General features: G+C 41.4%; 2 protein-coding genes across 2 annotated transcripts in view; one reads left to right on the top strand and one right to left on the bottom strand.

Annotated features, from left to right (window-relative positions):
• LOC119745133 (tetratricopeptide repeat protein 37-like) overlaps window positions 1-3506 on the bottom strand; it is a gene marked incomplete at its 5' end in the record, with an annotated part of 30989 nt that extends 27483 nt beyond the window's left edge. Inside the window, 4 exons of the mRNA XM_038221357.1 lie at window positions 653-732; window positions 1065-1191; window positions 2939-3042; window positions 3396-3506. Coding sequence (XP_038077285.1) covers window positions 653-732; window positions 1065-1191; window positions 2939-3042; window positions 3396-3506 — 422 coding nt within the window. The remainder of the gene's footprint in view (window positions 1-652; window positions 733-1064; window positions 1192-2938; window positions 3043-3395) is intronic.
• Window positions 3507-8251: 4745 nt separating this feature from the next.
• Window positions 8252-9423, top strand: LOC119745596. Its single transcript, XM_038222072.1, has one exon. The coding sequence runs from the start codon at window positions 8511-8513 to the stop codon at window positions 9417-9419; it is 909 nt and encodes a 302-aa protein (XP_038078000.1). The 5' UTR covers window positions 8252-8510; the 3' UTR covers window positions 9420-9423.
• Window positions 9424-13068: the final 3645 nt, after the last annotated feature.

Genomic DNA, 13068 nt, shown 5'->3' with positions numbered 1-13068 from the left:
ACTAACACACCGACACACAGAAGGAATACGCGATCGCAATATCCCCCTGTCTGGCTTGAAAACCAGGGGGACAAAAAGGAGTTTAAAGCCCGAGTCCATCATTTGCAGCTATCCAAAAAAGTTACTGGCGTAATTATTGTTGAAAAACATACTGGTTGAAAGATAGTAAGGGGACTAAACTCCCTGTGAAATTATCCCTTCTGGCAAGCTCTCATTTTGAAGAAATCAACGAAAGAAGGCATTTCCAATGGTGCGTCTTAAGAAGCGCCGTAGGAAAATATAAAATAGTAGTTCGTTTTGTTATTCGGCGCAGCACGCACAAGCATTGGAACGATGCACAGGCGCGTGCGGTTGCTATAAATCGTCGAATCAGTGCGCGACATCGCGTAAAGCTGCAATTCAAAACAATTCGAAACATGATTTAGCAACTTTTGATTTGAAATTGAGATCCTAGAATGCTGTTTTTCTCGGAATATGAAGCTGAAGCTGAGCTGAAACTTCATCAAGTAAGTTGTTCAGTACCCTTCTTTAGATTTTGAGCACTTTTGTTGCTTCAAACGAACAAAATGCACTAATTACAAATGATGGACTATAGCTTTAACTTTTACTACCATTGTGAGAGTTTTAAGGCGAGTTGATAATGAGCCGGTACCTTTTATCTCCAGCAACTTGCCAGTAGAAATGTCCCAGGTAGAGGAAAGTGTCTGAATAATATGGATCCAATTTAGCTGCCTGCATAAAGAGAGACAACAGTGACATTTTGTTAAAAACAAATTTGTGACCAGTGTGAGGGAATGCGCACATATCCATCGTCTTTTCCTCTGTCCCTATAATATAACACTCTCCCATAGACTAAAGCACATAAATGCACAATCGAGGACCGTTTCAACAAAAGATGAACGCTTGAGGACAACAAAGAATCTGACAACAAAGAATACACCATACCCGGGGTATGGGGTGGGGGGATGGGGGAATGGGTTGGGGAAGTAGTTGGAAGGGATGAGGTTGGGGAGGTTGCTCAGGGGGAATGCGTTAAATTACCGTAGAAAGCTAGTCACAATTACCTTCAGCAAGGATGCCAACATCTTGGACTTGTCCGCCCTTGTTTCTCTTCCCATCACCCAGTACACTTTCCCCAGCCACAAATGGTACAGTCCACAGTCAGGTGCGACACCCAGTGCCTCAAGAAACCTGGTTGAGTCCAAGAAATGAATGCGGGATTTAGAGGTAAGTTTTTATAGCAAATATTGTTACACTGACCTGTGTTTCTGTGTTTATGGATGCTGGATAAACCAAGAAAAAAAATGCTATTCTTGTAGTTTGGTTCCCTGACCCAACTTCAGACGAAACAGAGCAATTTATACACGTCGGGCAATGGTCAGTTCAGGGAACCAGACTTGCTGGCTTGCACCTATTCATGGATGTGTAAATGATAGCAAACAAAATGTGAACTAACTAAATTTGGTAAATTGGAGGCAGTATTTGAAAAAAAAAGTGTCATTTATTTTTTTGGGAATGATGGTCAGTCGACCATCTTTTGAAATTGATACAAAAAATCCACCTTTCGTGGAAATGACAGCACGCCAGGTGCCATGATTTCACAGGATGCTTGAGACTATTATTCACTTACAGTCAAGTAAGGTTTTTCATACTAATGTGGTAGATTTGTTTTTTGATGTTAATGCAAAATGCGGTACATATACAGGGTGACCCAAAAAAATGCAACCCTAAAACAGTTGCCTTTTAAAAACAAAGGGCTCATTGGATTTTTATGTTTTGGGTATCAGGTTAAAGCTGAGAGCTTTTTTCTTTCAAATACTGGACAAAATCTTGTAAATAGCACTTTGGGTTGCTGAGAAAATGCCAATTATGTAAAAGTCATCATTTTTCATCCTGTACACAATTAACACAGTAAGGGATTTTCACTGTGCCTATTTGTGCATGTCCTAATCCTTACAGACAACACAGCACATAATATGATAAGATTACAAATGAATTTGATGAAAATAACTTTTATTTTCCATCTGAACTAGTATCTCATCCTTTTCAGTCCTATTTTTTAAACCTTTTCAGCGTCATAAATATGTCAAAATATTAAAGAAATTGCACAAATGAAGGATAATTGCACAGTAGGCTTACAGAAACATGTTTCACTGTTTGAAGCTTTGTGTAACAGGATAAAAAAGACTACTTTTACATAATTGACATTTTCTCAGCAACCCAAAGTGCTATTTTCATGTTTTTTTTTGATCTGATATCCAAACATAAAAATCCACCAATCCTTTTTTTTTTAAAGGGACACTGCGTCCTGGAACAGCCCAATTGGGCTACAAAACGCGCTTTGAATGAACTGATGTTCATCCGAAAGAACATTTAAAAGTAGGATATAAACATCCAAACAACTATCCTTTAAAAACTGGGCATTTTTGTGTTATTCCTGTATTATGCGTGCGAAAACGACTTCAGGGTCCACTTTTGCGGGTCCACTTTTGCGACCCAAAAAAAGTCGAGCTGTTTGGGTGCTAGTTGTGATTTTAACCGTAAAGTGTTCGCCTTTTGCGGACGTGTAAGAAACCACATTTTGTGCATTGGTAATTGGTCACCGCTAGTCGCAAGCACAGTGCTGTATTTACACACACAATGTGTATATTGTACATTGACTGAAAACGACAGGAAAAGCGTATTCGTACTCCGTCGTGTTCCATGTGAACAACCAGGTTTTTTCCGTCTTTTCTCGGGAACGGTAAGACATTAGATTGCTTTCCTTTCAACCAGATGTTTGAAATAGGATAAGTAAACAATCCAAAACATGAATATTTCGGGGATTTCAGGACCTAGTGCCCCTTTAAAGGCAAATGTTTTAGGGTTGCATTTTTTTGGGTCACCCTGTAGATTACCTTTTAGTATTATCAGGCCCATAGCCTGATAATCCACTCACCTTTGCTCTGCCTTATCAAGCTGTCGATGGCTGAACATGATCTGACCCTGAAGTGCCATCACCTTATCATTATTAGGATCCTGGAGGAGAGCTTCTTGATAAAACTAAACAAAGAAAGAAGACAGATTTAAACAGTTGATCAAATTGCACTTTGCAGTATTACTGGGAATTTAGAGGAAAAAAAACGAGGAAATTTCAAACCACCCCAGACTTTGTACAGTGTTTTTTCAATTTGCAATGGCATTCCAGAGAAATAAAATGTACAACATTCACAGATAAAACTTCATCAGGTTAGTTGTTAAGCACCCATGTTTAGATTTTGAGCACTTTTGTTGCTTCAAATGATAAAAAGATATGCACAAATGGCAAATGGTCTACTCTGCCTTTAAATAAACTGCAGATATAACATGTATGCAAAACCTCATTCATTATTAAAAACCAATTTCATTTCCCATACCTCTTCTGCTTTCTCCCGATTTTCAAGGATCAAATGCGATGCACATATTCCACAGGTAATGCTAAGACGGTGTGCGTCATCCGGTTGCTCAAGTAACTGTAATAACCCCAAATAGTTCAATTTCAATCAAGTTTGTAACAATTTCAAAATCTGCCTTTTAAATACTTGAGCCAGGTTTTTTTTTTACCAGCTGTCTCTCTATGGCAAGCACAACGGACGTAGAGCGCACTGGTATGGTTGAAGGTTTGGAGCCTGTGGCCGCTTTAGTACCTTTTCTTTGTTTGAGTTTATTTGACACGATGAATAGCAAAATAACAATCAAATTCTGACCAAGAATGTGCAGCATGTTCCAAGGTAAAACAAAATCTGAAGACAAAATTAGAAAACAAATGTTGGACAAAACCTGAAGCATCTGAAAACTTTGTAAGTTCTCCCACCCACCCAAAAAGAATACATACAAAAGAGAATATCAATAATAGTTTCACTTTCAAAAGAGGTATTAAAAATATCTTATCAGCTATAATTTAAGTTAGGGCTGTGCATCAGAACTGGGTGCCCCAGTACCCAACTGCTGATGTCAGGAACCGGTTCCAGATTATGGAATCAGGTACCCGTAACCAACTTTACAAATTACTTAAAAACTTCTCAGACAATGAAAGAGAAAGGTTTGAATGTCACTTGTGGGAAATTTTCAAAATGAGAACTAGTCTACATGAAAAAACAAAACATATTTCATGTTTATGATGCTTGACTTAAGTTGCAGTTTTTACCATAAAGCTACAAAGCTCACTGTGCACACATGAATTGCTGCATTGAAGCACTGATTTGGTAGTATTATCGTGCGGACATTTATGAACCATCTGAACAGCAACTTCCCATATTTGAATATTGGGGTTGGCTTCCTTTAACAGATATCCAGGTACCCATGTCTAATTCCTGTACTACACGTAAATGCCCACTCCTACTTTAATTGACCTATCGCGGTAGAATCGCGGTAGAATAGCGTTCACGCAGCTTGTGAAATATTGCCAATTACACAATTTACAAATGGACGCGGAACGCGAAAATCTGAGACAAACATAACTTAGTGTACAAAAGCTCCAAAGGTTGTCTAAGGGGCGTGGCTAACTCGCAAACGACGATAGGTCACTTAGGGTTATCACTTACAAACATTTATAAGGCCTACTTGCTCCTGGAAACACAACTTTTTATTGGCCATGCCCACTCATGGACACTCTATTATCAATCTTAGTCCTCAATCAGAATGTACATCAAAATCTGGACAAGATTTGTGTCATGTTACTGCATGTGCAAAATTATCTTTTCATAGCTCAAATATTGACTTGTGTCCATGGAATTCGTCTTCCTCTCACTGTGCATATACCTTTCGGTTCTGGAGTTTCTGTGTGTTCTGACTGGATTTCAAATCACATGTATGGACTAATGTGTTTGAAACAGTTGCTTGCTTTGAACCATGTAAACACACTGTACAAAATCCATTGAACCAGCAAATTATTGACCCTCCAAACAATCCTGGCAGGCCTAGACAAACAATAGCAACTATCAGTGATGCTGATAACACTGCGGTACAATAATCCTTAACCTGCCAAACACAACACAGCATTGAACACCAGTGTATGAACAGAGGAGATGGGAGGTCATCCCATTGAACAATGCCATTGTTGAATTCTGCTGTACAGTTGGTGACCACAGACTCTGAGGCATTTTGGCCTTGGGATTTCTGACCAGAGGGATTAGCCAAATCTTGGACAATTAGAAAAAGTTCCATTGAAGATATCCACTGTTGTATCTTGCTAGAGGCATGCTACAGGTATTGACCACAGATTAGATTCTATTACTGACGACACTGGGCAGCTAGTCACTTTGGCAAGTTTTACATGTTGTTGCGTCTAGCAGGATTTCTAGCCAAAACACCCCAGAGAATTGGACTATTAAAGGCAGCAGTGATTGTAAACTTATAACACTCTTGAACGTCTGTAAACAAGATAAGATGGGTGGTCCTGTTAAAATTATCGTTTGGGCGTCGCCCCGCACATGCTCCACAGCCCTCCTCAAGTGCTTGAGCAGCCTCCCAAATGCCAAGATCTTTGATGAGTTGTACAGTATTGCATTTCTATTTGGGCCTGACCGACTGGATCAGAATCCGACCGGAGAGGAGCCTCAAGCTAGCCAGGCAGGACAGGGCAAGGGATACGCCTTCCCGAGCTCCATCTGTACCTACGAGTGGATCAAGGAGACCCTCCAGCAAGATTATCCCGGCGGAGAGTTTGTCATCTCCAAGGAGATCGTTTACTGTCTCAACCAAAAGTATGATTGCCTCCCGGAGGGTTACCGCCATGTCTTCCTGCTGCGACATCCAAGTAAGGTCTTCCCCTCCTGGAAGAAGCTCACCTATGGTGTCTTACACATGATGGAGTCCTCAACTGAGCTTCCTGCATCTGTGGATGAGTTTGTCTTTGATCAGCAACCTCCGCACCTACTGCCCCCAGGGAAGTCCTTCAAGGAGGCCTACGATCTGTACCAATACGTCAAGGAGAAGAAGCTGGATGTCGATCCAGTCATCATAGATGCTGACGACCTTATCCAGAACCCAGAAGGCATCGTTTCAGCGATGTGTGCCAAGCTGGGGATCCCATACACTGAGTCCCTCCTGACCTGGGACAAGGGTACAGACATCGTGGACACTTGGACTGTTGGCATCGCGTTTAAAAATATCATTCAACACTCTGAGGCCTATAAAAACTTCCGGAACAGCACTAGCTTCCGCCGACCAGAGTTGGAGAAACAGGCTACCGCAAGGCCTGTAGAATCAAGAGTCACCCCAGATATTGAGCGCTGTGTCAGCTTCAGCATGCCGTTCTATCAAAAAATGTACGAGCAACGCTTACAGGTAGACAACATTTAAGATATGAACTGGACTCCATGTGTAAACTGTAGATGGCACTTTATGACCACTAGCAAGAGTTCCAGTGGGAGGGACACATCGCATGTGTGCACTGATTCCTGTGCAATCTGCACGAAGAAGGCACCACTACTTGTATTCTGACCATGCACAAACCCTGTTTAAAGCTACAGTCCATCGTTTGCAGCTATCCAAAAAGTAACTGACGTAATTATTGTTAAAAAAACTTACTTGGTTGAAAGATAGTAAGGGGACTAAACTCCCTGTGAAATTATTTTTCTGGCAAGCTGTCATGTTGAAGAAATCAACGAAAGAAGGCATTTCCAATCGAGCTGCAATCGGCTCAGTGAGAACCTGTCTCGGACGCTGAGTTCAGGCACAATTCCAAACATGATTCAGCAATTTTTGATTTGAAATTGAGATCCTAGAATGCTGTTTTCCTCAGAATATACAGCTGAAGCTGAGATGAAACTTCATCAGGTTAGTTGTGCAGCACCCTTCTTTAGATTTTGATCAAGTTTGTTGCTTCAAAACAAACAAAATGCACAAATTACAAATGATGGACTGTACCTTTAAACAGAAATTTTAAAGTACAAATTTTAAAGGCAATGATTTTTTTTTGACGGCCTTGCGATTCCAAATGTTCACAAATCATCACCCTGAGTGTACATGTGTATTTTCAAATATTCTAGATACATGTGCATGCCTAAGTTGATTTTTTTTTTAATTTTAATTTTATTTTCATTTTTTTATACATGTACCTCTTGTATTTTAAAACAGTTCATTAGGGCAAAAACAAATAATAGTTCTGCTTCCGGTTACCCTGCCGACCCTAACATTATGATACGACCTTAAAGTTTTTATTGACAAGTTATAACAAAATTGAAAAAATAAAGCATATGTGAAAAAAACATTCAAATTGTCAATTCAATCTTACACAAAATTCTTACCACTGTCTGTATTTCTATGTCGTCGACGAAGAATGACAGGGCCTAAAATACTAACAGGATAAGCAAGTTTTTCTTTGCATTGCCTTCTGAGGCTGGCAAAAGAACATGCGGCATGCATGCAATACTGGTACACTGGTTCCCATTACTAGATTACAGCAACAAGATAATGAAAGGGGAGGGAGCCAGCATAGAACATGCTCAAATATCGTGAATGTAAAAGATTTCACGCAAAACATGTTGGAAATGATCGAAACTATCAACATGGTAGTATTATCGCACAAACCTTTATGGACAATCTGAACGGCAACTTCCGAAATTTGGATTTTGGGGTTGGGTTTCCTGAATGGGTACTCGGGTACCGGTGTTTTTGTTTCAATCTGTTACCCGGTCCTCGTACTACACCTGCAAATACACACCCATAATTTAATTGGGGTCATCCCTTACAAACATTGAGGCCTATTTTTTTTGGCAACATTCCTGGAAACACAAGTTTTTATTGGACATGCCCACTCACTGACACTCTTACCTTGAGGATCATAATGTACAATGAAATCTGGACAAGATTTTTGTGTCACTTATCGACCCTTCAGACAAAGGCCTAACCAAATGATAGTAACTTTTAGTGAAGCTGACCCTGTACATAAACCCTTGTTGTTATACCCTGCGAAATGCAACACGGCGCATCAGTTGAAAAGGTCTGTGTGCGACCTTGCTACATTGGTCAACACCAGCCCACGAACGGCCGGTTCTGGGACAATGGGAGCTTATCCCATTGAACAATGCCATTGTTGAAATTCATTTTGGCCTTGAGACTTTTGACCTGATGGATCAACCAAGTCTTGGACAACAAAAGCAAGGCTGAGTATACAGTGTTTTTACGCTGGTGAAGGGCAAACCTCATAGATAAAAGCATTAGTCCCATTGTTGAATTCTGCTGAACAGTTGGTAATCACAGACTCTGAAGCATTTTGACCTCAGAGAATTTTGAGCTGATGGATCATCCCGGTCGAGGACGATGGGAAAAAGTTCCATTGAAGAATTCTACTGTTGTATTCTGCTACAGTCGATGACCACAGACTAGATTCTATTAGGACACTGGGCAGGCTTGTCACTTTGTCAAGTGTTGCATGTTGATGCGTATATAAGGATTTCTAGCCAAAATACCCTGAGGATTGGACTATTAAAGACAGCAGTGACTATAAAATTATTACACTCTTGAACGTCTGTGTACAAGACACACAGATGGGTGGTCCTGTTAAAGTTATCATCTGGGCGTCGCCCCGCACATGCTCCACAGCTCTCCTCAAGTGCTTGAGCAGTCTCCCAAATGCCAAGGTCTTTGATGAGTTGTACAGCATTGCATTTCTACTCGGGCCTGACCGACTGGATCAGAGGCCGACCGGAGAGGAGCCTCAAGCTAGCCAGGCAAGACAGGGCAAGGGATTTGCCTTCCCAAGCTCCATCTGTACCTACGAGTGGATCAAGGAGACCCTCCAGCAGGATTACCCTGGCGAACAGGTCATCATCTCCAAGGAGATTGTTTACTGTCTCAACCAAAAGTATGATTGCCTCCCGGAGGGTTACCGCCATGTCTTCCTGCTGCGACATCCAAGTAAGGTCTTCCCCTCCTGGAAGAAGCTCACCTATGAGGTTTCAAAGCAGTTCTCAACTGAGGTTCCGGAAACTCTGGATGAGTTTATCTTTGATCAGCAACCCCCGCACCTGTTGCCCCCTGGGATGTCCTTCAAGGAGGCCTACGATCTGTACCAATATGTCAAGGAGAAGAAGCTGGATGTCGATCCAGTTATCATAGATGCTGACGATCTTGTCCAGAACCCAGCAGCCATCGTTTCAGCGATGTGTGCCAAGCTGGGGATCCAATACACTGAGTCCCTCTTGACCTGGGACAAGGGTACAGACATCGTGGACACTTGGACTGTTGGCATCGCGTTTAAAAATATCATTCAACACTCTGAGGCCTATAAAAACTTCCGGAACAGCACTAGCTTCCGCCGACCAGAGTTGGAGAAACAGGCTACCGCAAGGCCTGTTGAGTCAAGAGTCACCCCAGATATTGAGCGCTGTGTCAGCTTCAGCATGCCGTTCTATCAACAAATGTACGAGCAACGCTTACAGTTCGACAAGATTTAAGATATCAACTGTGTAAACAGTTGATGGCACTTTGTGACCACTAGCAAGAGTTCCAGTGGGAGGGACACATCGCATGTGTGCACTGATTCCTGTGCAATCTGCACGAAGAAGGCACCACTACTTGTATTCTGACCGAGCACAAACCCTGTTTAAAGCTACAGTCCATCATTTGCAGCTATCCAAAAAGTAACTGACGTAATTATTGATGAAAAACTTATTTGGTTGCAAGATAGTAAGGGACTAAACTCCCTGTGAAATTATTCTTTCTGGCAAGCTGTCATTTTGAAGAAATCAACGTAAGAAGGCATTTCCAACGATGCGTCTTAAGATGCACCGTTGGAAAGTTAGTTCTTTTTTTTATTCAGCGAAGCCCGCACAAACGTTGACAAGACGCACACGCGCCGCGGTTGCTATAATTCGTCAGATCGGTGCGCAACATCGCGTAGCTGCAATCGGCTCAGTGAGAACCTGTCTCGGACGCTGAATTCAGGCACAATTCCAAACATGATTCAGCAATTTTTGATTTGAAATTGAGATCCTAGAATGCTGTTTTCCTCAGAATATACAGCTGAAGCTGAGATGAAACTTCATCAGGTTAGTTGTGCAGCACCCTTCTTTAGATTTTGATCAAGTTTGTTGCTTCAAAACGAACAAAATGCACAAATTACAAATGATGGACTGTACCTTTAAACGGAAATTTTTAAGTGCAAATTTTAAAGGCAATGATTCTTTTTTTTGATGGCCGTGCAATTCCAAATGTGCACAAATCATCAGCCTGAGTGTACATGTGTATTTTTAAATATTCTAGATACCCGGTACATGTGCATGCCTAAGTTGATTTTTTTTTAATTTTTAATTTTATTTTCAATTTTTTATACATGTACCTCTTGTATTTTAAAACAGTTCATTAGGGCAAAACAAATAAAAGTTCTGCTTCCAGTTACCCTGACAACCCTAACATTATGATGTGACCTTTAAAGTTTTTATTGACAAGTTATAACAAAATTGAAAAAAAAAAGCTTATGTGAAAAAAACATTCAAATTGTCAATTCATTCTTACACAAAATTCTTACCACTGTCTGTATATCTATATTGTCGACGAAGAATGACAGGGCCTAAAATACTAACAGGATTTATAAGCAAGTTTTCTTCGCATTGCCTTCTGAGGCTGGCAAAAGAACATGCGGCATACATGCAATACTAGTACACTGGTTCCCATTATTGAATTACAGCAAGAATGATAATGAAAGGGGGAGGGAGCCAGCGTAGAACATGCTCAAATTTCGTGAATGTGAAAAATTGCATGCACAGCGGCGGCGGAAGGGGTTTGAAACTGGGGGGGCAGCACCCAAAAGGGGCACTTGCAAACCAAAAGGGGCACTTGCAAACCCGTGCTGAAATGTCGCCACGTTTTTTTCAACCGGACACTTGGCCTCCGTAAAATCAAATAGTGGTGGGGGGGGGGGGGGGGGGGGGGGCTCGTACCATCTCACAACATAGGGGGCGCTCTTCAAAACCAATGATTATAAACATACATTATGTGCCCATTTCCAGGGCATCTTGTATGGGCTTTGGGACTTGGTTTTCATATTCCTCGTTTATATCAAAAATATCTCTACTATTATTGGGAAATGGTTACTTCTAAGAAATAGTAAGATACTTTAAGGGCATTTTGGATTTATCTCGAGGGGACACTTTAATGCTCGAGGGGGCACATTTATGGCCGCAAAAGGGGCACTTGGAAAAATCGGGGGGGGGGGGGGGGCAAACGCCCCCCAGCCCCCCCGGTTTCGCCGCCCCTGGATGAAAGAATGTTGGAAAATATCAAAACTTATCAACATGGTAGTATTATCGCCCGGACCTTTATGAACAATCTGAACAGCAACTTTAGAAATTTAAATTTTGGGGTTGGGTTGCCTTAATGGGTACTCGGGTACCGGTGTTTTTGTTTCAATCTGTTACCCGGCCCTCGTACTACACCTGCAAATACACACCCGCAATTTAATTGGGGTCATTACAAACACTGAGGCCTACTTTTTTTGGCAACGTTCCTGGAAACACAACTTTTTATTGGACATGCCAACTCACTGACACTCTTATCTTAGTCCTTCATCAGTTTGAGGATCAAAGGGGTCGTTCAGACACCGTCTTAAATTCCCTTAAAACACCGGTTGAACTCGATTCAGTGTTAAACTTTCTTGCTAAAACGATGTCTGAACGCTTTTTTATTTAGACTGAATCGAGTTGAACTCGAAAATAAAACGGCAACTTAAACCCCCTTGGAGAGAGGGTTTAGCAAACAACCAGAACGAGTTTATCTTCTAGTACGATGTCTGAACGGTTTTAGCTAAAACGCTTCCCGGAGTTACGATGTCTGAACGCTTTTTTATTTAGACCGAATCGAGTTGAACTCAAAAATAAAACGGCAACTTAAACCCCCTCGGAGGGAGGGTTTAGCGAATAACCAGAACGAGTTTATCTTCTAGTACGATGTCTGAACGGTTTTAGCTAAAACGCTTCCTGGAGTTACGCAGTGACCCGGAGTTATGTAACGCCTTCTCCATGGCGCGCTTTTCTATTAAGCAAACAATGTCTGAATTCTCCTACCGTAAAAAAAATATCAAATTTCAAGTCCAATTTCCGCAAGTTTTCTGACCACAAAGTCCGAGTTTCAATCGTGCTTACTCGCACACACGATGCGATGACAAACGTGTAGATGCCAACGCAACAACCGCTAACCGGAGCATAATTATCATAATACACTAATATATTCAACTACCAGGAAAACCTTGGCATTGATTAGTCAATATTGCAATGTTAATATCCCGTGTATTTTCACGCGACTGAAATGTTGTGCGGGCAAGTTGATGTATTAAACCTTGAGTAAAATCTGTTCAATGACGTCTTGTTTCGAACACTGGTTTTCGAACAACTTTTCCGAACATTTTTATGTCTCTCTGCACCACGAAAGGTACAGAAAATAGCCCCCAAAATGTAAACACAAATGGTGTATATGTAAAACCGATGTACGATACTTCCAAAAAATGGGGAAACTGCCGTGGTGGACAAGTGACTGTCGTCATGTTTACCGGCGTGCCACGCTACATGACCGGCCGAGGCTGCGATGTCAAACACGGCATGGCAACACACATCACACGTTGAGGGGCTCAGACCACGTGCAGCGAACTGTAAAAATGGAAGAGTGAAGGCTCTTTTTAGCGCGCGGTTTTTGCCGAGGCGGATGTTCTACGTGACCTTAGAAACTGAGATAAACTGCTTCGAGTTGAACTTGCTATATACTTAAAACGATGTCTGGACGCTCGGTAGTTTTATTTTTACGACGGGCCCCCCGTGGTGAGCGACCGTTTTAACTGTTACCGTTTTAACTAACACCGTGTCTGAACATGGCCATAATGTACAATGAAATCTGGACAAGATTTTTTTGTCATGATACTGCATGTGCAAAATTACATTTTCAGAGCTCCAATATTGACATGCGTCCATTGGATTTGTCTTCCTCTCACTGTGCATATACAGCGTGTGTCAATAAAAACGCAGGATTCAAAGCGATTGTTTTTCTGAGAAAATTATGCTAGTGGTGTGCCTAATTGGATAAGGATTTGATTGTCCATAATTTCATCTTTGACAA

Source organism: Patiria miniata, unplaced genomic scaffold (assembly GCF_015706575.1).
Source record: "Patiria miniata isolate m_02_andy unplaced genomic scaffold, ASM1570657v1 HiC_scaffold_7, whole genome shotgun sequence".
Lineage (NCBI taxonomy): Eukaryota > Metazoa > Echinodermata > Asteroidea > Valvatida > Asterinidae > Patiria > Patiria miniata.
This window is presented reverse-complemented; position numbering and strand designations above follow the sequence as displayed.